Source organism: Lepidochelys kempii, chromosome 8 (assembly GCF_965140265.1).
Source record: "Lepidochelys kempii isolate rLepKem1 chromosome 8, rLepKem1.hap2, whole genome shotgun sequence".
NCBI classification, from domain to species: domain Eukaryota; kingdom Metazoa; phylum Chordata; order Testudines; family Cheloniidae; genus Lepidochelys; species Lepidochelys kempii.
Genome location: NC_133263.1, coordinates 91,823,559 through 91,851,358, shown reverse-complemented (window position 1 = coordinate 91,851,358; position 27,800 = coordinate 91,823,559). Strand labels below are relative to the sequence as shown.

At 39.3% G+C, this 27,800-nt stretch overlaps 1 protein-coding gene across 7 annotated transcripts in view; it reads left to right on the top strand.

The window, feature by feature from the left end:
- NFIA (nuclear factor I A) overlaps positions 1–27,800 on the top strand; it is a 464,706-nt gene that overhangs the window by 376,454 nt on the left and 60,452 nt on the right. For 5 of the 7 annotated variants that reach the window (XM_073357514.1, XM_073357513.1, XM_073357518.1 and 2 more), the window contains exon 7: positions 25,864–25,992. The exons of the other annotated variants lie outside the window; for them this stretch is intronic. In XM_073357514.1, the coding sequence (XP_073213615.1) occupies positions 25,864–25,992 (129 nt within the window). The remainder of the gene's footprint in view (positions 1–25,863; positions 25,993–27,800) is intronic. 7 annotated transcript variants of the gene reach the window in all.

Below are 27,800 nucleotides of genomic sequence, written 5' to 3'. Positions count from 1 at the left end.
GACTTTATCTATGCTCTGCGCAGCCCACCAGTATTGACCATCCACAATCCCACCCCCCTGCACTTCTGCTTTAAAGGGCTGCACTGGCTCTCAGCTCCTTGACAAGCAAATTGTGTGCAGAGCCGTACCACAGGGTCTGCACCCGCCACCCATTGTCAGCATGCCATTTCCACTGCATTCTGGGCTGCGTGCACCCAAGGAAAGGTACAGAGCACTCTGTGTATTACATCTGGGGTACTTTTCAAAAGCAAGTGTGTGGTGCTTTATTTATGCTTCAGACATGACAGCCAAAGCAAAAACCAACATTAATTCCATGTTCCTTGTAGTGTACTTGTCGAGTCCCATATCCATTTGCCTGCACTTGAATGCTTCTGTGGAGCTCTGAGGCCTAAGAAGACTGGAGTCTGCCAGAAAAGATGAATTTCCTTTCACAACAGGAAGGCTTGGGAAGTAAAACAAAGCAGACATGTTGTAAATTTCTTCTGCTTTTCAAATACCTTTTGCAGTATTCTCCTTACCATTACTTTATCTTAGCACTTTCAGTACATAACTCTTGTTACTGAGAAGAAGGGCAAGAGAAAAGATAAAGATGATGTTAGGTAAGAAACCCAGGGAATATCAAACTGGCTTTGGACTTGGATACAGGCATTGGCTTTTGTTCAGTTCTGTTTCAGCTATATTTTGTAAACTTGTTTAAAGGCATAATTGCTAGAAAATGCTTGCAGCGTCTGTTTTTGGCTCCATCATGGTCAAAATGCACCCTGTAAGGCTGAAACACATACAACTGTATTCCACTTGTGCATTTTTCTAGTGAGTTCTCTAATGCAATACAGATGTGACGTCCATTGTACCTTATCAGGCATTTTTGTGGTGTGCTTTACTGTACATTAGCAACTTCAATTTCAGATTTCTCAGTCAAGTTTCTTGTATTTATAGACTAGGGGGTGGGAATGCTGATTAAAGTGTAATCCTCACAGTATTCTAATGATCAACCTTGCCAGCATGGGGAAGAACAACCTGCGTCAGTCTGGTCCCTGTTCCCCACAAGGGCATTGACTCCGAGGGAGTCAGGATGTTTGCACTGCCTGAACTCCTTTGGGGGTCTAATGGGGAGAATGCAGTTTTAAGTTCCACAGGGGATGCACTGAATCAACACCAAATCCCTCTTCAAACAGCACATGTTGGCCCTGGGTTCTACTTCTCTCCTGTTGAAAGGATGTTTGTGTAGTTTTGTGTCACTGTAGCCCATTCTCCTTCTCTCCCCCAGTGGTTTTTCTGCCACCAGAGACTCTGTGCAAAGACCTCAAATGTGAGAAAAAGCAAGCGACTGGATTGCAGTCCAAACTGCACTGGAATTCATTCACTGCAAAGCAGCACCAACACAGTATTAAAGCATAATGTTTTTATTGCATGAGTGAAATACGTATTGTACAGTTACAATAGCTCATGGAATTAAGTTATTACTTAAGACCATAATAAATGACAAAGCCCATGCTAGATCACATTAGTTCTTCTTCAAGTGCTCATCCACATATATTCCACTCTTATTAGTCAGAAATGAATCGAGGACTTCATACTTGCCTAGTGGGTATCAGAGTAGGCATGTGTCCTGGTACCTTTCTCCCTCACCCCCAGGCCCTTTTCCATATAATAGTCCATCATGACCCCGTTGAAACCCTTGGAGTTTATGCACCAGCTCCTAAAAGGAAAGGGAAGAACCAAGCAGACAGACTGTCATCAGGTTCCTTTCACACCAGAGAGCCTCAGTACCTCCGAGAAGGACGCTGTGTGCTTCAGCCTCTGCAACATTCTACTCCCACACTACAGCTACATCAAAATGGTCAAGAGTTGCTCCATAAACAGTGCGCTCTCCCTGCCGTTTGGGAATTCCTTTTTTCCTGGAGTCATGGAACCTCAGAACATCCAACCCCTAGGTTTCAGAGATAGTCTCAGTCAGATATTCTCTGCAGTTCCGTGCTATCCCTACTTCTGACCCCCTTTCCTCGTCACTTTTCAGGGACCCCTCTGATGAGAGACTGTTTCCTCAGGCGGTGGAGTAACTTCTGTCTCTCAGCACAAGAGAAGCAGTTTCTCTGCAATTTAGGGGGAAGAGTTTTTATTCTGATTACTTCCTAAAATCACAGAAGGTCTCAATACTTTCTTCTACTTCCACTTCAGAATGGTAACTCTAGCCAGGTATCTGCCAGTCTGACCCAGGGCAAATTCCTTCCCGACCCCAAATATGGTGATCAGTTAGACCCTGAGCATGTGGGCAAGACCCTCCAGCCAGTCACCTGGGAAAGAATTATCTGTAATAACTCAGAGCCCTCCCCATTGGATACATTTGCTGCTAGTGGTCACAGATTGGCTACATGCCATTGTAGGCAGTCTCATCATACCGTCTCCTCCATAAACTTATCAAGTTCAGTCTTGAAGCCGGTTAGGTTTTTTTACCCCCACTGCTCCCTTTGGGAGGCTGTTCCAGAACTTCACTCCTCTGGTGGTTAGAAACCTTCATCTAATTTCATGCCTAAACTTGTTGATGGCTAGTTTATATTCATTTGTTCTTGTGTCCGTACTGGTGCTTAACTTAAATAACTCCTCTCCCTTTTTTAATTACCATTATTAATATTACCTACCATTATTAATACCTACCTACCTAGCGCCAAGGTCCTAGCAGTTGTTGCCACCCGTCTGAGAAACCAGGAAATAATAGTTTACCCATAGCTACATGAGTGGCTAGTCCAAAGTAAATTGCCTCAGTGGGTGGAAAGTTTCATTCGGTGGATTCTCCAGCTCTTTATGACCCTAAACTTAAATATCAACACAGAGATGGCCCAGTTAACACCTACATAGAGGATAGAATTCACAGGGATAATGTTAGACTCCACAACAGCCAGAGGTTTCCTTCCCCAAGGCAGATTTGAGGCCATGTCCAACCTTATCAATCAACTTAAAGAAGATCTGCATACCACCATGAGGACTAGTGTAAGTCTCTGCAGGCATGTGGCCTCCTGCACGTTCATCGTGTAGTGTATCAGACTACATCTACATTTAAAGCAGAGTTAGTTAAAATTGGTGTACCTGCGGTACAGACATGGGATGGCTATGCCTCTACTAGTCCTTCTCACATCATTGAATTGATGGCAAGTGTGCAGGGAGTACCTTTCTCTCCATCACTCCCAACCAAGACCTTAGTTATGGATGGATTGTTCTGTGATAAGGAACACATCTGGACCATCATCATGCACAAAGTCTATGGGCACATGAGGAGACTCAACTACACGTAAATGTATTAGAATTCAGAGCAGTTTGCCTAGCCTGTGTTGCTTTCCTACCAATGATCCAGGGACTGACAAATCAAATTATGACTGAAAATGATCATGTTTTTTACAAATAGGCAGGGGAGAAGCCCAATTGTCTCCTTTATGTTGGGAAGCAATTCAGTGATGAAACTGGTTTGTTCGGGATCACATATTTCCCATAGAACTACATCTTCCAGATCTGCAGATGGCTCTAGGAGGGTGGTGAAGCACTGGAATAGGTTACCTAGGAAGGTGGTGGAATCTCCATCCTTAGAGGTTTTTAAGGCCTATCTTGACAAAGCCTTGGCAGGGATGATTTAGTTGGTGTTGGTCCTGCTTTGAGCAGGGGATTGGACTAGATGACCTCCTGAGGTCTCTTCCAACCCTAATCTTCTATGATTCTACCAGACCCTCTGACCAGACAATTTTTGTCATGCCATGAGTATGATCAAGTATTGTGTTGTCAGATGCATCTTCCTCAAGTAGGATCGTCCATCAATATTTGCAAACCCAAAACATTTCTCAAATTCTGCTTTAAAAAAGGAGGTGTAAGCCCAGGGATCATTATTGGATGCATTCCTCACTCAGTGGTCCCCAGGGATGAGATGTGCTTACCCTCCAATCTCTCTGACTTCCAGTGTGCTCAGAACGTTCAGACAGGACATTCACGGTCATCGTGATAGCACCTGCCTGGCTAAGGTAATTTTGGTATCCAGATCAGATACTCCTATCAGTTTCTCCACCAAGACCCTTGCTTCTTCTACCAGGCTTAATATCTCAGGACAGTAGGAATTTTTACATCCGAATTCAGTCTCCCTCTATCTGGCAGCTTGAACTATTAGTTAGATGTGAGACCTAGAAAGATCATGTGCCTCAGATATCCAGATCATTTTCATTCAAAGTAGAAGAATTCCACCAGGCTAACTTGGGCTGCTAAGTGGAAGACATTTGGGATTTGGTGTGAGCAACCACCATTACAACTAATTTGGATTATGTGTGCTCTCTAAAGAGTTCTAATTATGCCTAGTAAAGTACACCTGGCAGACATATCTGCATATCTCACTTCCCACTTCAACCCCATTCAAAACTACACATTTCCCCCGACTGTAGTTACATTTCTTAAGGGCCTTATGCACATTTTTCCATCAGTCAAGGAAACTCCTCCTTCTCAATGTGCTCCTTCTTAATGTGCTCCAAGTTTAATGGGCCCCCGATTGGAACCCCTGGCAATCTGTTTTGTGTTGTGCTATCTATGCGCCTATCTGTTGCCTTTTAATGGCAATCACATCTGCCAGAAGAATTGGGGAAATGCAAACTCTCATGGCAGACCCTCCCTATATAGTATTTTGTAAGGATAAAGTATTACTCATACCCATCCCAAGCTCTTGCCTAAGGTCCTCATGTATTTCCACTTCAGCCAAATGATTCATTTACCAGTATTTTTCCTTAAGCCACATTAAGCACTCTTCACATGTTCTCAGAGCCTGATCCTTTCATTTTAAAAGAATCAAACTCTCCAGAGTTTTCTCAAGGCTATTTGTAGCATTTGCTGACAGAATGAAAGGTCAAGCGATATCGGCACAGAGACTGTCCAAGTGAGTATCGGGATGTTTTAGCTAGTTTAGATCCCCCAGCTCGGTTTAGGGCTCATTCCACTAGGGCTCAGGCAGCTTCTGCAGATTCCATCTCAGACTTTTTTCTTTTTTTTTACTAAGCATTATTCCCTCATGGAAGCATTGAAGTATGAAGTTTCTTTTTTCAGAGCTGTGCTGCAGTCTGTGTTGAAGTAGACACTTTCACATCAGGTCTTCTTCTTCTTCAATGCTTAGCCAGTTGGCCGTAGCGACCGTTCACCATTTGGTCCGTTCTTGCGCAACCACAAAAGCTTGACGGCCTGAGAGTCCAACATCGGAACAGACTTGATAAACCCATGTAATAGGGGGGTCTGCCTCTGGGCCGCCTCCACCCACATCAGGTCACCACTTGTGCCCTCCTTCCCCACTACTGTGGAGTCCTATAACATCTGGATTCTGCAGTGGCGAAGGAACTGAATGGCTGTTGGACCCACACTGCCCTTGATGTCCATGATACAGACTTTGATGACATTCAGGGTGCATGCATGGCCCCAATGCACACCACTGGCCAAAAGATCCCAATCTTGAATGCATGGGACACGTGCATACCAAGAGTGAAATACATATGAACATCTTGAAGAACTCCAGTTTCCGTAAGATAAATAATTTTTCTTTCCTAAATGGTTTTTGCTTTCATATCGTTTGGATCCAAATGCCTCCTTATCCTTGCTGTTTGAATAACAGTATCCCAATATAAGCTGCCCAACGGCTTTCAAGATTTTTGTAAGATTTTTCTTTAAGCAATACTTATTCTAAGAGCAATACTACTTATCAACTTTTTTCTGAAATATCATATCAGCAATTTACAGTTCCTGCTGCTTTAAGTTTCATGTGTTTGTAGGAGCACTTAGCATCAAGTCTTTTATATCACTATCTATTACTCACAGGTGCTACATGATACAGGATTGTGTTAGCACTTTATAGATCTTTTATCAGATAAGTGTATGTGTTTCTGTGCCAGGCAATCAGAATGAGATTTCTGCCTGGCTAGTGAGTTACTAACCGACACGAGTTTAAAAAAAAACAAAAACCTTTCCATACCTGCTCTTTTATGGATAAGTTAGAGTCTGATTGGCTGAGGCCAACAAAAGATCCAGAACTAAATGTAAGCCAGTAAAAATGCAGCAGGGAAATATTGATGCTTTGAGCATCAATATTTTTCAATAACATTCATCAGGTAAAATGTTTAACTTGTTTGCTATTATGAACAGTAGTTGTGACAGTGAATTATCACAGGATCAGCAGCTCAGCTTTTCTCATGCAATGTGTGTAGCAAGAGACCATTATCCTATGACCACATTCCATTCAGTTGGAATTATCTCTCCAGAATCATAGCAGTTAGAGATGGAAAAACTTGTTGGATCATCCAGTCCATCTCTTTGCAGTACAGTAATATTTTTAATGAATTCCTGCGTTTATATAAAGAGTCGTAAATTATTGGGTTTCCATATCTCTCCAAGGAGTGTTGTCAACCTATGTCAGGTGATATTCAGTCTAAATATGGCCTGGTCAGTTTTAATAATAATACTCTTATATGGATTGTCCATCTAAAGATCTCGTAGCGCTTACCTGCCCTTTGTTAATTCACTTCAGAGAGGTACTCAGTTCAGCATGAGCCAAGAAAGGTCAATCAGTGAAGTGCTGTAGCTCTGCTTTTTACACCCCAAAATGTATGGGGTTTTTCATTTCAAACATGGGTTCATTTGAGAGTGGCCAACCTGTGTATAAATCCCAGGATAAGATTACAGTGGGAATGATTCTGGTACGAGGGCTGCACCTCAGATTTGCAATGTAAACTGAATTCCTGACTGGCCTGGTGCTTGGGTCACTAAGACATATCATGCTGAATGACTTCAACATCCATGTGGACAATAGATCTCATCGGCATCATGACAGCCATGGGACCATCTGAGATGCCTTCTGGCTCTACACGCCAGTGGAATATTCTGAGTCTTGTTTTCAGATGCGCGCGTGGAAAATTATATTTTAATCAGGTTTAAATCATTACCTCCTCCAAGATGAAAACAAGACTCACCTTTGCTCTCATCTTGGTGCAGGACCTGTGTCATAAATCCATCCGCAGCAGTCTGTGGACCCAGTTAGGCTTTAGATTTCTTTAAGGGCTGAGTTTTATGCTGCCACCCCCTTCCGTTTAACAGATATGCATGTTGAGGAGACAGTGAGATGATTTGGACTGCAATTCCATTACTGTGTGGATGGTTTACGGCATCACCACTAGGCAAAAGCACCCTCTTCCCTCTGAATTTAGCTGAACATTTGTGGCCATTTCTTGCTGATTCAGAACTTGTCACTGATGTTGCTGCTTTGCGAACTCCAAATTGGACTGCTGCAATGCATCTGCCCTTGAAGACCATTTGAAAAGTACAGCTTGTACAGAATGTGACTGATTGCATAGTGTGGTTTGTCTTGACAGCTGGGCTGCATTTTACTAACAGTCTTTGGGTCTGAATGGGTAAGAGACAGAGGTGGTGTTTTTTGGTAGGAGCATTGTCCTATGGAATGCTGGTCCAAAAGAGCTCAGGTATACTGGCCCATCAGGGCATGAGGAAGTCTTAGTCACTTGCTCAGGCAGTTACTAGGATGGAAGGATTGTGAGATCTGAACTAGGTGTATTTTGGAGCAGGTGGCAAATCTTAGTTAGCTTAGTTGCCAACACGTAGTGCATGCTGTTTCCATTTTTTGTGCGCAGCTGCATTTTATAAAATAGATAATGAAAATATTCACAGTTTGTTCCCATTACACGTCCAAACAGAGAAGCTACCAAAAAGACAGAGCAGAGCTCAAATGAGCTGAATATTCTTATTTACAGAGGTGGGGAAGGGAAACACAGGGTGGTCTAGTGGTTAGAACAAATGACTGTGGGATCCTTGAGTAGGTTTCTTGACCTCCCTTTGCATCAGTGAAAGCATCTGTGAAACTTTGTGAAGGAAGCTCACCACAAAACAGATGTAGGGCTATCTTGGGTAAATAGATTACCAAAAAAAAAAAAGAGAGAGAAAAACTACACATTTTACAAAACGCAGCTGTGTAAATATTGTGTGGGACAGGGAAGAGTTGGAGAGGTGGAACACACACCCTTTCTTTTTTTGCAGAAGCTCTGCTCTGTGCACTGTTTATTACCATTACCGGTACGACCATCACTATATTGCATGGCACACAGTGCAGCTACTGTATCCCATACACAGACTTTCATCTTTGTTTAAAGGGGAAAAACAAGCCTTATTTTAAAGTAAACACGTTTCAAAATAAAAATGTGCAAGGGGGCAGGGGGAAACGGAGAGGGAAGGATACTGGAATGGGAAGAGGAAGCATCTCCCTTTTTTTCTTCTCTGAGCTCTCTCTTGGTTCCTTGTATGTTGTTTATATGTTAAATGAACCCTGACCTTCTAAATTAATCAATCCAGGTGCCTGTTGCTCTTTTTCTTTTCTTCAGCTCTCACTGACTTTACAACCCATACATTTCATCCACATATGCTCAAATCTTCATATTACACGTCTACCCATAGCCCTAAATGCTGCCCAGCCCACCCGGTTGATGGGCTTTGGCCATGGTGATCTAAGGGAAATAGGAAAGGAATGAATCCTCCCTATCAACCTGGCAGCTTAGTGTGGAATAGAGGCATAGCTGCCTACTGCCATTTTAATAGTATATGGGCTGTAGTAGCAGCTAGGCACAATTGCACCCCTTCCTGGGGGTTTAATCCTGGGCACCCGTGCAAGCCCCGGAATGCCAAGTTTCCCTTTTCAGCCGTTCCACTGTATTTAGGACTTTCTGTAACAAGAGCAGGGGAGGCAGCATTTAGCCTTTAAACTCTATTCATTGTCTTTTGTCCTATAGCACCATGCAAACTCACAATACAACATGGGTGTGATAGACACTGATCTGCAGCACATAGCTGATGGAATGTTATTGCAATAACAGTGGTACCTCTGTCGTACAATACAGAGAAGATTCAGTGCACCCAGAGCTCCTGTTGACTTCAGAGGGAGTTATAGGTGCTCAGCTCTGGAAATCATGTCTTTTTTATATATATAATGAAAATAGTACTTCTCTTATTCTGTTACACCAAACCACTTGCCATATTTTTGGTGTGACACACCAAAAAACATGCCATTGGAGGGCCTGTTGCTCAGAAGCTGTAATTATTTAACAAATTAAAAGCCCATTTTCTTCCTTCAGATACATACACACAGCGTTCAGTTACCGCACACACATACCAGAACACTGGAAACCCACCCAAATCAGACTGAACTTTCAAATCCTTACTCACAAGAATAGCACCACTGAAGTCAGTGGGACTACTCATGTGAGTAAGGGTTGCAGGTGGAGAGCAATCTGACATTTATTTTAAAAGTAAGGAGCTCTTGCAACCAATGGACATTTTGAAAAAGTATATATGTATAGATTACCTTTTCTTTATACTCCATATAAAACATCCTGTTCTAAGTGCACATTTGTCTGTAGCAGATTGTAGTCGTATCATTAATGCATTATCCTGCTCTGAACAGAAGAGAAGTATTTTAGATATAGTCCAAATTTAACCCTATCCTGGGTCTTGCCTTAATTGTTAACTTAAAGAACAACAAACAAAATGCAAACATCATCCTAAGCCTTCACCTGCACATGGCGGTTCCTAGATGTGCATGTGGTAGGTTTGTGGTGGTAATTGGCCACTCCATGCTTTCTCTGTCTCTATCCTTAGTTATCCCTTCTTCAGAGACACACCACAGCCGTTTAGACTGAGAACTAGTTGGGCACACCTGATCTAAACTTCCTGTGACTTAGTGAAAGTACTTCTGAATCTCAATACAGAGTTCAGTCATCGGACATCAAGATGACTCATTGGAAGCATCCTGCTTCTTTGCGCAGAGTCCTGGGTTCTGCCACCCTGCTTGTATGGTATTTTGAGAATTTAAAAAAAATATTTTTCAAAAATTCCAGCTGAAACTTCTTGTGGAAGTTCTCAACCGAGCAGTGAACTTCACACAAAAGTTTTAAATAAATTGGTTGGCCTGTGAAAAGAAACCCATTGTCTTGAAATCTAATAACTGGGGGGGAATGAGCAGGAGTTAGGAGTTTAAAGTAGTCTTAAGCACTGCACATGCCACTGAGTCCCTCTGCCAACAGTTGTGATTTTACAATAGCACTTTCCTATGTTTAAAGTGTTTTCCTCTGTGTTGCTATGGGAAAGGCGCACATGAACAAAAAGTGGCACTGACTATACAGGCTAAACAGTGACATTGACTGTATACAAAGTGCTGTTTTAATGCACAAAGTAAATACACTGAAAAGATTGAGAGAATATTTTTTCTCTCGTCTCTTTCAGCTGCTGTAATCTTAGGTGTATTACTTGTAAAAACTAGTAGGATAAAAGAAAACAGACGTGATTTTTAGATTGACTGCATCACTTTAAAAATGGTTAAGAATTGATTTGCCAGACTCTTGGGGAAATGCTGTAATGTTTTTGGCTGTGTCCTACTTTCTGCTGCCAGCTAAAAGTACCATCTGGCTTGTTTGGGGCCCTACTCTGTCTCAGGTGCTTCGAAAATTCTCTCCAACTAGTGGATCATTTCATTGGGCTGCTGTGTCTGCTACGGCATGTGTCCTAGGCTGGGAATCCTACTGCTTCTGTTTTCTGCCATCTTTTTAACTGTGGTGTATATGTTTGGGCACAGATCTTACTGCCTCTCTTGAGGACATTTGCATCATTGTCAGCTGCACATATTAAATTGATATGCAGAGCTCACAAACATGTATTCCATCTTTTGTCCCTTTGTTTGTACAATTGTTCCAGTTTTAATTCTTCTTTGACACCTGGAATATCACAAAGCTGTTGATAATCTGCTGGCTACTGAGGAAAACGACATTGATAGAAGGATAGTGTTTGTCAAACTTGTATCTAGACAATTGCAGGCATATAACATGCTCTCATAGCTATAGGAATCCTAAATCCATGACTAATCTGGAGTGCCAAATGTGGCAGTGTGCTGCACTGTCGTTCCCTCACTAGAGCAGACAACAGTCACTTATAATTGATTAGAAAAAAGTATTGTTTACTTCTACGGTATGCTATAGTGGGTTGTCTGATAGGAGTCGTATTTAGTACCTGCTTGCTGCCATTTTGTGAGGAAGGAAGGGGCTGTAAGAAAATGGCATCTACATTTAACTCCTTATTTCTAGGTGAACTATTGCCCCAGTGTACACATTTCTACATAAGCATAAGAATATTCAGGGGAACTAAACTCAGGAGCCATTCTTTTGATGTGATCATATTTAAAGATTTGAGGTGCTTTGACAGATATACAGTTATAGGCTATATTGTCCTGTTTTTAAAATGATCTGTACCATACGTTGCTGACTTAATTTTCTTGTCCATTCATTTCAATCTGTGTTCCAAAGAATGCTGAGACCGTAGTTTAGTAAATACCGGGTAGCTATTATATATTGGTAGAATGTTACATCATGGCTCTTTCTTGTTTGTAAGATTATATTGTTCATTATATAAACCTTTCTTGCTATTTACATTCTTCTAGAAGTTTGTGGTTCCTTGTATGTTGATATAGTAGCATGGGTATCAAGAGTTGATAACATGATTCTCTGTATTTGAAAGACTTGGGAGATGACTGTGTATAGTTTCCAGTAAAAAACCTGAATGCTTCTGTTAGGTATTAAAAGTTCCAAAAGCTGTGCTTAAGTAAAAAAGAAGTACCACAGGATGACATTATTTTCATTTATTTGTGCCAAGTGTGTGAGTGGAGTGAAAATTTTAAAAGCTGTAATCTAGCTCTTTTAACAGAGAGAGAGAATATGCAGAATATGTTGCTTAGAGTACTAGATAAGCTACAGTGTGTTAATCAAACATTTTCATGATATGAGGGCAGTTAAGAAAACAGTACAATTTTTACTAATTGCGCTCGTAAGTAAACGAATCTATCATTACATTGTCAGGAAGAGTGACATTGAGCAGAAACACCCTGCTAATCCCTAAAAGATAAGTATTTAACGTAATTAGAACACCACTGTCTCCTTTGTTGAATGTAGCATTAATCATCACAAAAAGTCCAACTTTATCCAAGATGGCTTTTCCTGATATGTCATTGTGTTAGATAGCTTCTAACGCTATTTTGTGAAGATATAATATTTGAAGAAATGACTATAGCTGCATAGTTTTCCCTGTTCGGGTCTCTTGCTGTTTGATGAGCCGACATGTATATTCTTATTAGCAAATGTTACATTATATAACCATTTGTTTCTAGGCCTCAAAAGCTACACATATTTGAGCTATTGAACTATTTAAGATATTCAGCCTAAGGAATATCAAAGAAGCATAAATAGCCTTTGCTATATTCTGTCTGACAGGTTGATGTATCTTTGACTCTTCATATATGGCACAACAGTAGTTTCATTGTTGTGGAATAAACAGAAAGTTTCTTGCCTTGAATTGTAGCTCATAACATCACACAAAAGAGAGCCTCTTTCTATGAAATATCTCAACATTAAAATGATGAAAAATGTTGCCACCTTCCAGAATTTATCGGCACTACATTCCCCACCTCTCCCCATTGCTTGTCATTTCTGCTGTGAAATGCCGTCTGGTTATGAACTGGTATCAACTTGGATCAGTGCACAGCTGTATCTTCCCACCTTCACAGTGACTCAGAAGGCTTTGAAGGGAAAGAATAGGATTTAGTCAAAGATGACAGCAAGGCTTCACTACGTAACAGGTGGAGGTCAAGCCGGTTTATTTGTTGGGATGAACAGAGTACAGAGATGAAAAATCAAATGCTTTGCCATAATAAGGTTTGGAAAGAAAATGCTGACAGTCTCAGCTTTGATTCCAGCTGACAGAACCTTTTTTAGGGTTCATTACTTGATTTCACAGTCCAGACCATTTTAAGAGGCTTAAAATTATATTTCTGCAGTCCTCTGTAAAACTCTTCAATCGCTTTTTAAATTTTTGCTTTAAGTAAAGTAACAGGGGCTCTTTATTATGTGAGTTGTACATTTTGACAATTGTAAAGACAATGTGCCATCAGTAAATTACAAGATGATACAAGCACATACTTCTGATTTTTTTTTTTTTACATGAAGTAAAATTTACCATCTAGCACAAACTTGATTACAAATTTTAAAACAACTTAAATTGGAAATTCCAACTTAAAAAGAACATTAAAATATATAGGCATGAAGTTTAAGGAATCTTCTACCATCGGTACATATGGGATTTGTGTGTAACTTCCACTAACATTAATGAGGAAGCATCCTGTGTGTTTGCATTGAATCACAAAGATCTGAAGAGCCAAATCATGAAGGGGAATCAGAGCAAGGCACAAAATAATCAGTGTGTGACATTCTGACACTGCGTCACCGTGTTTGTGTAGTGCTGACCTATTGTTGTCATGGCATATCGATGCAACATCACAACAGAATTTCAGGAAGCCTAACTGGGATACTGTTGTGGGTCTCCGTGCTAGTCTAGTTTTCCTGCTTTCACTATCCCAGCTGCTGAGCGGAGGAAATAGGTGTTTCTCCTTTCTTTCCCTCTTGCCTTTACCCACAATTCCTTCCTAGCTATTTGGATGGACAGGGAGGGAGTAGCTCTGATATGTTGGCTCAGCACTCTCCCCTCCTACTCTCATAGCACAGGGAATGCCTCTGTGTTTGAACTCTGCTTACTTTAGGCAGAAAAAGCGGAATCACTGGTCAAACTTTTGGATGTCGTAATAGTTGCATGCAGATCTCCAAAGAGCCATGTAGTGCTCTAAAGCCTCCCATTGACTGTCACTGCCCTCTGGAGTCAGTTTATCTTTTTTATTCTTATCAAATGTTTTGTCTGCCTTGTACTACGTTGTGAAATCTGAAGCCAGATTCCTGTTAAAAACAAAAAAAAAAAAAAAACCAACCCGTGTATAAATGTAGACCACTTCAGCACAGATGACTCCTCCTTTCTGCAGGAAAACGTGCAGAATGCTCTTTTGCACATAAAGTCATTGTGTTTCAAAGTTATTAACCCCACTGGCATCAAGAGTCAGGATATTTCAGTGTTGAGCACTAATGTAAAATACGTTTGCATTTAGTGGCAGGGGCATCAGACCTGCCAGCACCAAGATGTCAAACCTTCTTTCTGATGTGGTTAATGGAAACACCTTGGGGAATAACTCCAAAAAGTGGCAAAGTCAACCAACCTAAGGCTATTCCCAGGTCTGCATATTCAAATAAAGACCATAAAACAAAATCCCTCCAAAACAGCGTAGGCGTATTTTGTAGCTCCACAGGACCAATTTTCTGGGGCTTCATATTCCTATCTGCCATAGTGTCTAACAATAAAAAATCTGTCCCATGCCAAACCCGGGCAACAACTTAGTCAAATGGCAAGATACATCCTCCTAATGGTCCTACATAAACTACTTTAAAAAGTTACTGTAAAGAGCTCCTTCTCTCACATGTGTTTATAGGGGCTGTTTTGCGGCCTTCTATGCTATAGCAGGCAGGGATTGGCAACCTTTGGCACATGGTCCACCAGGGTAAGCCCCCTGGCGGGCTGGGCTGGTTTGTTTATCTGCCACATCCGCAGGTTCGGCCCATCGCGGCTCCCACTGGCCGCGGTTCGCCGCTCCAGGCCAATGGGGGCTGCGGAAAGTGGCGTGGGCCAAGGGATGTGCTGGCCGCTGCTTCCCACAGCCCCCATTGGCCTGGAGCGGCAAACCGCGGCCACAGGAGCCACGATCAACCGAACCTGCGGACGTGGCAAGAAAACAAACCAGCTCGGCCCGCCAGGGGGCTTATCCTGGCGGGCTGCATGCCAAAGGTTGCCGATCCCTGCTATAGTTTGATGGAGCCTAAATGCATCCAACTTCTTTGATGTGGAAGCGTGACCAGCAGCCAATATTTTGTGGTTCTACAGCTTTACACAAGTTAAGGAACCCAGAAACTTTCCCTCACTCCACCCCTGTTAATTCAGGTCCTTACCACGGTAATGGGATTTATTCATATCAGGAGAATAGATGAAAGGAAGTTATTGGCAATACCTGGACAGGGGGAAAAAAGGGTATTTCTTATTACATGTGAAGTTTAAACCGATTCTCAAATAAAATGTAACAGCTTCAGGGCAAAATGCTGTGATCCATAGTGGAGCAAAATTCCAGTGACTTTTGCCTAGCTTATCTTGCCTATTGGGAACATCCCCAAGTACCTGGCAGTTTGCTTTGAATTTTAGCTGTTATCCTGTGCACTTTTGTGGATGTATTCAGCCCTCATGATACTCTTATAGTGCTTTCCAGAGAAACCGCTGTTGCTGCTATCATTTGGTATGTGAGACCAGGCTGAGATATTGTAGTAAGTGTTTCTTATATTGTCTCACTACATAGACCAGAGCTCATGAAGTCCTGTCCCTATTGACAAGGTGGATTTGATTTAAATCAAATTGATTTCAATCATAATTTAAATCATGATTTAAATCACTAGTCAGGAAGACTCAATCTAATCATGGATTTCTACATAAAAGTGCATTCTTGTTGGTTGTTATAACCTTAATACATATTCTTCACAACTTAAAGGTAGATGTAGGTTTCATTTTTAGAAGGTACACACGATACATTTTTAAAGTGATTTATTTTGAAAACTTTTCAGATTAGTTTTACAGCTATATCAGAAAATGAATGATTGTTTCGTTATTTCATTTACCAAAGGTAATTGAAGCAGATATTTATGAAGTCATTGGGAGGTGAACTATCTCCAATTCAACAGGTTAATCATTAATATTTGGAGGATTTTCTTGCCATGCTGTATTAGGAGGAGAACATCACCAGACAGACATTGAAATGGTTTTATTTAACTAAAACAGCAACATTATATATTCTGGATTTTTTTCTTCAACAGAAAACATAATATTTTAATAAAACAAGAATATGAATTTTTGAATTTAGTTAAACATTCACGTTTTTTAAAATCAGGTTTGTTTTTGTTAAAATTGTTTAAAATAGTTAAATGAAATATTAAAAAAAATATTAAATCGACTATGTCAGCCAGGTCAACATAAGAAACTTAAAACATTGACTTCTGCAGCTAACTCAGTCGTCTTCACCTTCATTTTCCTGTTTGTTCATAATCCGGAAAAGAAAAACAAGCTTTCCTGCTTTTTCAGGTCCCAAACAGTTTCTCAATTTGGAATGTATTAGTCCAAAGGGAGAAAATATTCTTTCTACACAAGAAGAAGAAGCTACTGCTGTTAAAAGTGAGATTATCACTTCAACAGTCTCTGAATCCAAGTGCTTAAGTGACTTCCACCAGTTCAGTGGTGTGACTTTCTTTAAATCATCATCAGCAAACATATATTTCTTGAATTCTTATTCCCAAACTGGGTCTCTTTTACGGCCTGCTGCTATTATAGGTTTTCCCTTCTAGTGAGGGAAGGGTATGGTCGATCTCAAATCAATGAAGGCTACACTCAGAAAGACCTCAAGACTTCTGGAATATGCTGCTCAAACAGTTTCACTTTTGTTTCTACTGCCTGTCCCTCCCTGCTCACATTTATCTCCAGACTTCTTCTCCTTGTTCAGATCTATTCTGCCCACAACAATTCATTGAACTTTTTGAAACTTTGCACTTTTAGAGAGAGGTAAGGGATTGACTCTGTGTACACAAGTTTGCAGAGGGACAATAGGGTTAAGGCCTGTTATTTCTCACCTCTATATATTTATTTTCTTTAAAAACATTTTTGCTATTAACAAGCATGTTATCTCTGAAGACACAAATCCATAGTTTGAGAACAGCAAACTAAACATCTCTGATGCTATCTTCTAGACTGATCACTGAGTCCCATTGGGTAGATAGAAAGATTAACCTAAATAATCTATACAGAAGCCCCTGGAACTGCATAAGATTAGGTCCCTAATCCATGAATTGTTGGAACTCATTTACAAAACTTTTCTTAAACATTACATGAATATATTGTCTCATACTATAGAATTAGAATTTATAATCCCTATTCCATGATGAGATATCTTTGAGCTATAATGTATCTTAATTAAAACTATCTTTATCAAAAAATCCGATTTAAATTAAAAAATCCAATTTTTTTTTTATTTAAAAAAAAAATCATTGATTTTTATCCACCCTGGTCAGTGACAAAACTCCCACTGTCTTCATCAGGGCCAGGACTTCACCTGGTATCTTTGTGGCTGCAATACATTTAAAAACTATTTTCCCCACCCCATCTCTTTTTAATTTCCTTTTTGAAACTGGAATCTCTCAGGAATCACAGTGGCTTCAGAGAAAAATGCAGTGGGCGTGCTTACACAACCATTGTATACGATTTTATTCCTAGTAACTGGCTCCCACAGATTTCATCATAGGATGAAAGAGAAAACTCCTATCATGCTCAGGGTATGCTGCTGTCTTCTACTAAGTTCAAAATATTCATGATAAACGTTCTGCATTCTCTTTGCTATGATCTGTGTATGCTGCTATTGTGGGAATTTCTTTCACAGAAATCGTTCTCTTCAGTGATACTCAAAAGCACTCACTGTCAAAAATGCCTCTTCTCTCTCACGATCCATTCCACTGCCATAAACCTTGGGTTCCCTTGCACTCCCCGGTCCTTACAATGTGCAGCTTCTTTTTTTATTAAACCCTCCATACTCCTACATGCTCCACATAGAAACTTTCGTATCCTTCCAGGGAGCTCCTCTCTCCCTCTCCAGAGTTTTGGAGGATTTGCAAACATAGAAACATTTCTTTTAATTCACCTAGCAGACTCTTCTTTATCAGAGAAGTGGGGACTTTAAAAATGAAGTGTGCTTGTTTTTTCCTCATTATAAACTGCCACATCTTCCTGTGGCTCCTACAATGTCAGCATCATGATGAAATTGTCCTTCCCATCACAAGAGCACCACTGTATAGTTTGGAACTTAGTCTCTCAAACAAAAGAACTCACCAGCTGTCAGTCAGCAACAGATTCCTTCTTTATTATGTAGCTGAAGATGGCTGTTGCCATCCTGTGACTTTTAAGATAAAATATTAAGGTGTGATCTATATCATACTTTGCAAGTACTACTGAATACCAATACGTAACAGTTTCCTGGGTGCACTCTTGATCTGTATGACTGTAAATCCATTTTCACAATTTGATATCCTGCACATGTTCAGATTGCTGTAACTTCTTTCTTTGGAATAGTGAATAAACTCTTCACCCCCACACTGTGCAGAAATCATGTGACCTGCGAGTATATCTCTGTTTTAATAAGACTTTTTCAATAGCTATGATTTATGTTTAATCCTGGTTAAGTACAGTCTATTTATTAATTGAACAATATGTTAAATGGTTGTATATAGAATTGGAGTCTTCAGAAGTAATGTTAACATTGAATTTATTCTTGTCATCGTAAAAGTCAATTTAAAACATTATCATGCAATAGGTAAGGTCATAGTTCTAAATAATCTGCATAGTTTACCCTTATCCATCTCATAGTTTGTGAGGTTAGTAGACATCATTGTAATATATGACCACGGATGGTTTTGATCTATTAGGGTCAACAAATATGGAGCAAATGGTGTTTGAGAAAATAGATTCAGATTTTCTGTTCCATATTGTTTTTGGTTACTAAAACTTCCTTTTAGTGTCACTTGGAATTTAGCATCCATATGCATTTTGGGAAGATATAGCTGAAACATAAATCTATTCTTGGTCTTTTACTTGCAAAAATATCATATCTCATCTGTGATCATATGTAAAGATTTTTTAGAGGGCTTTGTAAATGCCATTTGAATTTACAATGGCATTTTTTTGCCTTACAGCCAGTGATTTTCCATCTCCAAAGCACCCACATAAAGGTATATTCTCATACGGATGGCTGCAGTTTGTGCCTACTTCTATATCTAATCTACAAAATATACTGAAAAACTCTCATAAAACATTGCCGCAGAACAACCTTAATTTTGAATTTCAACGGCTTGATGTCTAAAAAGACATTTTTGATTATTATATTTTTTTTCTGTACAATAGTAAAGGTCTTTGAAGCTAACATCGAAGCTAACATTTAGTTGAAATTTTTATTTTTTATGCTATCCATGAAACATCTCATAATTTTCAAATATAAAATTCTCATGAAATTCTTTTATAAAGTAATTGTAGTATGTGACGTATATCTTATTAGTGACCTCGCTGATCACTTCAGTAACATAGCTGGAAGATAGCTTTGCATATCAGATGTAAATCAGTCCAGATGATGTTACATATGTGTCCACACAAACAAACAGGTTCTTCTTTCTGTAAGCCATGTTGTACCACAGATTTTTCGGCAAAGCCCCTCACTGATTTAAGTGGGTACTTGTCTGCTTGAAAACTGATGGTAAGACTCCTGCTGCAAATTGCATAATTCTCTGGACCAACTTTTCTGCTGGTATGACCTGATGCCGCTCTGTTGTAAATGGAACGGCATCATTTCACTCCAGCAAAAATTTTGATCCTCATTATCTTTAGTGGGACAAGAATCTGGTCTTGATTTTCATTTTCTGGTCTTTGAAAAACTTAGCCAAAGATTTCCAAAGGGACCTAAAGGACTTTAGTGTCTGAATCCCATTGAATTTCAGTGTAAGTTGGGCATCTAACTCCCTTAGGCTCTTTTGAAAATCCTAGTCCTTATTTTTAATCAATCAATCTCTTTTTAACAATTATTTGGAACAAATACTGGCACAAAGGTTTTACTGCTATATTTGGCATAGTGAAGTTGTTATGTCTTTGAAGAGTTAATATGTCTCTATTGTTTCATTATTTTAAATATTTGGGAGCCATTCTGGTATAATGCTAATGAGTGCACAGATAGATAGATAGATAGATAGATAGATAGATTTGAGTGATCTCTCCAGAATAAACTGATACAGGAAACTCAGGAGGAAATTACAGGAAACTCCGGAGGACAAGTTGAAGGTTCCCCGTACCAATTTACATGACCAACACTTCTGTAGAATTTTGACTGATCTTAGTGGCATTGCTGGGGTCGTTTTCAGTAGAATGAACAGTCCTTACATGATTCCTCCAACATATCAGATACTAATAAACTTTCATTCAACAGCCATCTTGCCTTCATGCATCACCGTTTATTTTGAAACAAACTTTTTTTTTGTCCACTCTCCATTAATATTTGAGCCTCCCAGATTCCTCTTTATAGTACCTCAAGGTATTATTAAAGCTCAAGGCTCTATTGCACACTTATCTTTTCGTATGAAATTCCCGTGTCAGACAGCTACTGGGAGTGTTTTGGTAGCTATCTACATGGTTAATATTTATTTTCAGATGGAAATTAGTTAACACAAATATGATTGACTTGCTATTGAGTTGTGTGTTATGATTTAGATTATATGTTATGGTGGTGGTGTATTATCAGGAAGGTACTGGCCTAAAGGCAATACTAAAGTGAAATTAGATGGATGTCACATTAGATATATAACTATCTAGAAAGAGAGAGGGCATCAGTCTCCTTTTGCACTAAAGTAACTCTTCACTGTAGTTACTCCTAATTTATACCATGTAAGTGAGAGGAGAATGACCCCATAGAATGTGTGGAAAGTAGGCTACTAAGTATCTATTTACTATGGTAAATGGTTTTTGTGAACTGAATTTCTTACATATCCTTCTCTAATTCATTTAATAAACATCAGTCTCTTACATGGACATTTTAAGACTCTCTGGATGTACTTTGGGAAGCCTTTTGTGCACTTTTTGTACTGGCAAATATCAGGAGGTACAGGAATTAAAAATATCACAATGCTCCAGTGATCCTTAGAAGATGGTGAACGTGAAATATTCCTGTACATTCATTGTTTAAATTTGGGTTGGAGGTTTGCGAAGTGCAGAGTTTTCGAAGGTCTTACTGCGGGACTTCATCATCAGTTCAGTGGCTCCAGTAACCAGAAGCACTGAAGGACCAGAATTCCATTTATGCTTGCGTTTGTGCATTGAGCAGAAGGATGTGATGCATGATCTGGAATGAACAAAATAGCTTTGTGTTTAGGTATTGCCAAATCAATGAAAATTCAGAACGCTTTAATTTTGAAAACGAAAACAAATTCTTTGGAGAAAATATTGCTGGGGACAGTTTCAAGATTTCTGTTGTCTGAATTTTCTGTTTATATGTGTACTGTTCTTAAACTTCTTTTTAACTGAAAAACCAGTGAAAAATTAATATTTGCTTTCAAAAAACCACATCTTGTTCTATTTAGCACCATTATGGGCTTGCTCTTGCTCCCATTGAAGAGAGTGACAAAACCTTTAATAAATGGGAGCAGGCTAAGGCCCCATATGTTTGGCTTTTTGTATATATAATCGCAAGAATAACAGTACAATAAGTTAAGGTATCCACTTAGATTTCCACCTGTGGTTTATAGTACAAAATCCCTCAATTTTCCTTTTTTATTTATCAGTTAGCTTTTCCATTTATTCTGCAGTTAAAATTGTCCAAGAAAGAGAAAGAAAGTGCTGTAGGCCTGTTTCTCTTTTCAGTTACACTCATAACAGTCAGGGAGAATCAGACCCAGTCTTTATGAAATCTGTGACTCTGAACAAGAAATGTAGGGCTCGTCAGTGATTTGGACTGCATGGCTACTGGGGGAGTAAGAACCACCCTTAGACCCCACGTGGGCCACCCAGACCTGCATTCAGGCAGTGCTTGTTTACGTCTTCCTCACAGCATGTGGGTAGGAAGGGGCAAGGAATGGGTGGAGACTTGGCTCTCCTCCCTATTCACTGGCCAGCCTTTACAGATGAGCTGGTTTGGGGACATTGTAATTTGCTGCTGCCCTCGAGCATACAGGGAAGAGGAACTCATTGGCACTCCACAATACCGCCTGGTCCAGTACGACTTATGCATGACCCTTTAATTCAGAGCTGTGCCTGATGTGGAAGTCTAGTCTTTAGTGTGCTGAAACCACCATGCTATCAGGAATATAGTGGAAGAAATTTAAAGCAGACCATGGTTCTCAAACATGAGTGCCATAAGTTGGGCATCTGAATCCATATTTAGTCATCTATCTAAGGCTGAACGATAGCATCTATTACCACAGTACCTGAACACTTCAGTCTTTAATCTGATTATCTCCACAGCATCCCTGTGAGGTAGGGAAGTACTATTAAATAAGTGGCCTGATTTTTAGAGGTGTGGAGAACCCACACCACCAGTTGAAGTCAGTGAGATTGAGTAAGAGTTGCAGAACCTGGGCCATTTTTTTCTGGATGATTAAACTTCTGTCCCATGTGCTTTTGCTTTCCTGAAAGAAGCTAAAGTAGGATTGACCAGGACTGAAAAATATGATCTTAGTGAAAGAATAAAATATGAATATATGAAATGGATGGACTAAAGAATATGCAGGATATATCAGGCACATCAACCAAACATATGGTGCTAAGTGAGAGGGGTTTTTTTTAAATTGCAAAAAAAAAAAAAAAAAAAGTCATTTCTGGCAGTCTCAGGGATGATGTCACGTGGCTGTGATGAATTTAGAAGAATGGGACATATTTTGGCTTGTTCTTGGAAACCTTTTTCTCGCATGCAGACTGTATTTCTTCTTTTATTAACCCATTCATAGAATGTTTGAATTTTGCTGCTAAAGCACCATGCTAGCTCACCATAAAATGTGAATGATGCTAATTGCTTTGCACTGTCTAACTTACTGCCATACCCCTTCCATCTTAAAGGACAAAATATGCTCAGAAGTGAGGTGGCAGCTCATCCCCTGCTCTGTTCTTAGTCAAGTTTAAGTTAAATAATTAAATTCTTGTTTACATATTCCGATGAACTGTGAAGCAGCTGTTTTTTCCTTGAGATCTGGTGGATACAATTCCTTATAATAAACTAATAATTTAGCATCAAAAGTAAAACAAGATCAAAAATTCAATAGTGTCTGTTGTTTCAAAACCAAACCATTTAACAATGATAGGTTAAAATGATTATTATTATGATTATGATTCCAGCATCAACATTTGTTTTTCTATCCATTGGTTATTTCATAACTAAATTTATAGTAGATGCTCTGTTTGTACATTACAGCTGTTTTGGTCTTATAAAAACCTTTCCCATATGATAATGACACCACTCAGCTCTGCCATAGTTCAAGATCATTTGGCCTTTTCATTCTAAATCCTCAGCATTAGGTGTTTTTAACTCAGTCATATGAATTTGCTTTGGGTTGGTGCATATGTTCTCAGCCCAGAAGAGATTTTTGTTTTAAACAAAAGTTGGCTTAAATCAATTAAGCGGTTTCACAGCACTAGAGCAGAAGAAAGTTTTTGGGCTGTCTAAAATGTTTTAGTGTCTTCCTCATAACCACATTGCTAGAGGATATGGCGAAAAGTGGAAGATACGAGGAACACTGCTCCTACCTTTACGTGGGTTTATGGTCCAGTAGAACTGCTCTGAGTACAGTCCCACTGATCATGTTCTTGCCACAACCCTAACACACTCATTCCCTCCTCTGAATTCCAGTGCAGAGATCTGCCACTGAGGCCCTCTGCAGTTCCTGGCCCTCACTACACGGAAGAAACCTAGCATTTCCACTGCATCTGGGGCCTTGTACACTCATGCAGGCAGACACAGGATGCGCTCTTAAAGTGGACATAAACATTTAATAATTAAACTTATCTTACCTTGAAATTTTCATTTCTGAGCATGAATAGGGCTTGTTTCCCCTATGTTTTTAAATTAAACAGCAATACTGTACTGTGAATTAAGGATGAATTTCAGCCCTTTCTCTGTATTCAGTACCTCCCTTCAGCTCTCCAGCACACAAGGGAAGTACATGAGCTGCATCCTCCAGTGAGGTGATGCAGCCTGCTCCCCCAGTGCACCCAGCCAGCTCCGTGGACAAGTGCAGAGGAGATGTCATAGTCCTGTCCCCTTTAGGGAATCCCAGATTGGATTTCATAGTTTCCCAAAGGGAGCAGTTCCTGTGCTCCCGTTAGGATAAGTACTGTGATTGTCCCTAGCCACTTTGGAGAGAATGGCTCATTACATGCCCCCTCCTCTCTTGCACATCTGTGCAAATTCAAGGATAGTCTGGCCCACAGTATACTGAGTATGCACACATGTTTATACTGTGTGTACATGTGATACACATGGATGGACACATACAGAGATATAGAAAAATACTTGAAATTGTCATTTGGACTATGACATAGCCATTGCTTTTATTGAGGAATAGTCTTTGCTTACTGTGGAGGGAAACATTTACAAATAAAGTTATAAGTGATTGAAACATCACTTCTGAACATGCCCAGATGGCACCTGCCAAAATTTTTAGCAATCCTAATTAAGCTCCATCCTTTTTGTGACATCACAATGTATATTCATTCTCCTTGCCATTTGATCAGTGAATTAGCAGGCTACTTTGGGACATTTTGCATCTGAAAAATTGTTAATACTTCATTCAAATGCATCACAATTCAACCCAGCTTCACATGTCCCTCCCCCATCAAAAAGACTTTATCATAATTACAGAAAGTCATGAGAAAATAGTTGATCCCATAGATATGCCACAGTCCATCTATTCTAAACTTGTAATTTAAAAATACATCTATTCTAAACTTGTATTTTAAAATTAAGTTAACTTTTCCCTGTTGTGAAGAAACAGCCACCACCAGGGAAACTCTTGATAGAAAACAGTCTCTGAACAAACGCTAGTTGCTTCAAACTGGGACTTCACCTACTCTAGTCCTTCAGTGTACAATGCACAAGCACACTGCCTTGTGTTGTAAATTAATGTCTTGGGGACTATACAGCTACCATTATTAAGAACAATCATTTTTCTTTTGTGCTATTTCAACTGTAGCCCAAAGAACTTGACATTAATTTTTCTGCATATCTGTCAATAGATAGATATACAGAAAACATACTATAAATACAGTGTTGACAATCTGAATGCGTCTGTGTCTATGTCTATAGTAATATAGATATTGACCCCTACACACACATACTATATACATATATACACACACATATATCATACTGCATATCCACCTAGCCTAGCCTAGACAGCATACTAACCATCCCAGATTTTAGTGAATCCATTGCAAAACGTGCATTCTACTAACATTTTTGATATTGCATCAGAGCTGAATGACCCACAGAGTTGATATGATATCAACAAAAATAGCTCACATGGAGGAATAAATCCAGTGGTCATATTAACACTGCACCAAGTCTGAAGGTCAGCATAATGTCAGTAGAAATAGTTTTCACCCCAGTGGCAGTTCTGTTTTCTATGGGAAGCCTCTGCTATATTTCATGGGTATAGCAACTGCTCTGAAACTATATAATTGTGACTTTAATATATACACACACACATTTTAAAAAAAAATAAAAATAAAGCAAAGATAACCACACAAATAAATGCTTTTAAAATAACCTAGTCTGAACTAAGCTGTGGAGGGATAAGGAAATTCAGAGTTTGGAGTGAGATTCCCTCTTTCTCTCCTTGTGTATTGATCTTGCAGCACACTTAAAATATCCATGTGCAATAATCTGATAAAATAGTGTGAGTTAGCTAGCAGAGTTAACTATTTAAAAACAGGTTAAAATCCAAGTGCTGTAACCCTTGCAGGTTTCTAAAAATAAAGCATAGTTAGGATTTAATAATAAATAATAATTAATAATAACAAAAAAGCTGCATCTTCTCTGTACTTCAGATTTAAAAGAAAAATATGGCTGCATTTTAGTACTTATTACTCAGAGCAAACCATGGCCACTCCTGCCCCAAAAAGATCATAAATAAAAGTGAGCTTTCCGCTTGTTGTATTCAATTTTATTTGTCCTTTAAGTTTATTTAGCTGCTTCTGCACTCACTTTCACAATGCATAGGCTGTCGTTCCATGACCTAGCATTATTAAATTGCACTTATCAATCATTCTTGCCAGGAATGCCATCGCCAACCACATTAAAGAAGTCAGAGAAGTCTGGTTTCAGCAGTCCCTCGCCTTCGCAGACCTCCTCCCTTGGAACGGCATTCACACAGCATCATCGACCTGTCATTACAGGACCCAGAGGTGAGGCCTTACCCAAGAGCCCTGAATCAGCTTAAACTTTAGCCTCCACACCCTGAATCAGCATTATTTTCTACTGAAAGTTACCATCAGCCTGTGACACACACAATAAGAGGTTTTGCTATTTCAAAGCCGGTAGCCTGAAGGTTTCAGTTATTAAGAACTGTGTTTGGTTACTGGGGTCTATTTGTTAAAGTTTCTGGTGACTGTTCAACATTTTCCAAAGTTTTTTGTGGGGAGAAGTCATTATTTTTCATCAGAAAAATTATAGAACGTGTTACTTGCTGTGTGTTTGTATTGTCCATGTCAATATATACGATAAGTTCATTTATCTGCTAAAGATGGGGACTCCTCATTCAACATCTAAACTGTGCTAATCTCCTTTCGACATGCTCCGTTTTCATTGCGTGTCATTTTGTATTCAAGCTGTTGGCATTAGTGTGCTGGAGAACTGCCCTCATTAGTGGACTCCTTTGAAGTTGTAGATTGGTTCCTACAATACTTTGGCTGGTTTTCTTCACAATATTTTCTGACTGGCTTTTCAAATAAAACATATGTCCTCTGGGTCTCCATGTACTTATACATTTGTTAGAAAGATATATCCACATTAAACCTAGAAAAAATAAATATGATACACAGTTCACGTTAGAAAGAGAGCACATTCGTGCACAGTGCTGTCCACAAATGAATGAATCGTTTAGCAAATTTTCTGTGTGAAAATATAAAAATGTGAGTGAAATAATTGTAACAGTTCTTTCTGCCATGGGTTTTGCTTTATTCAGAATAATTATTGTTCAATTGGTGAGGTGTGGAAGACTTACTAGCAACTCATACCTGGAAAAAAAAAGTCCACATTTTGTATTTTCCTTTTTATAGGTGTCTTTATTGTCATCACTTACATCGGTGTAACCAGGAATAATTCTATTGCCTATATACTGTAAGGGGATGGTGCATAAGTCCATGGAATTTCACCAGTGTAAAATTGGTATGAGTTTAGAATCAGGCTTAATGGTTCTGTGTAGTTTTAGAAATTTAAAACACACTGGATCTATCAGTGGAGTCAAGCTGTTGGCTGTTAATCATACAAGAATTTATTTTTCCTGTGAGAACTAAGCTACCAGGCAAACATGTAAGATCTTTAAAAAACCTTGATAATTGGTGATAATAAAGGCACGAATGAAATGAAAGTTACATTAACAACAGTGTGCTGCACATCAGCTAACTCTAAATTCCTACCTTGTAATACTCTTAAACTTTCTGCCCTTTAGTTCTGTACTATTGGCTAGTTGGTTAACAAATCCAGCAGGACAGTGGGGTGGGAGGAGGTATTGTTTCATATTCTCTGTGTATATATAAAGCCTGCTGCAGTTTCCACGATATGCATCCGATGAAGTGAGCTGTAGCTCACGAAAGCTTATGCTCTAATAAATTGGTTAGTCTCTAAGGTGCCATAAGTACTCCTTTTCTTTTTGCGGATACAGACTAACACGGCTGTTACTCTGAAATCTAAATCCTATTCAGAATTTAGTTATATTTTACCTTACACCCATTTTATTTAATTTAAGATATACCAGACCAATATGCGCCCATTTGTACTCTTACTTAGACTCTGTGTATTTTGCATTTTTATGTGCTTTAAGCAAAAATGTGTCACTACACAAGTCTTGTTCAAATGTATCTACAGTATCTATTGAGAAATTTGGTGTGCAGTTGAGGAAATCTGCCAGGTGTGTGAGGAGACTGTTCACAAGGGTACACAGAATTTGAAAGTTAAAATTATAATGATTCTCTTTCACAATTTTATTTTTAAA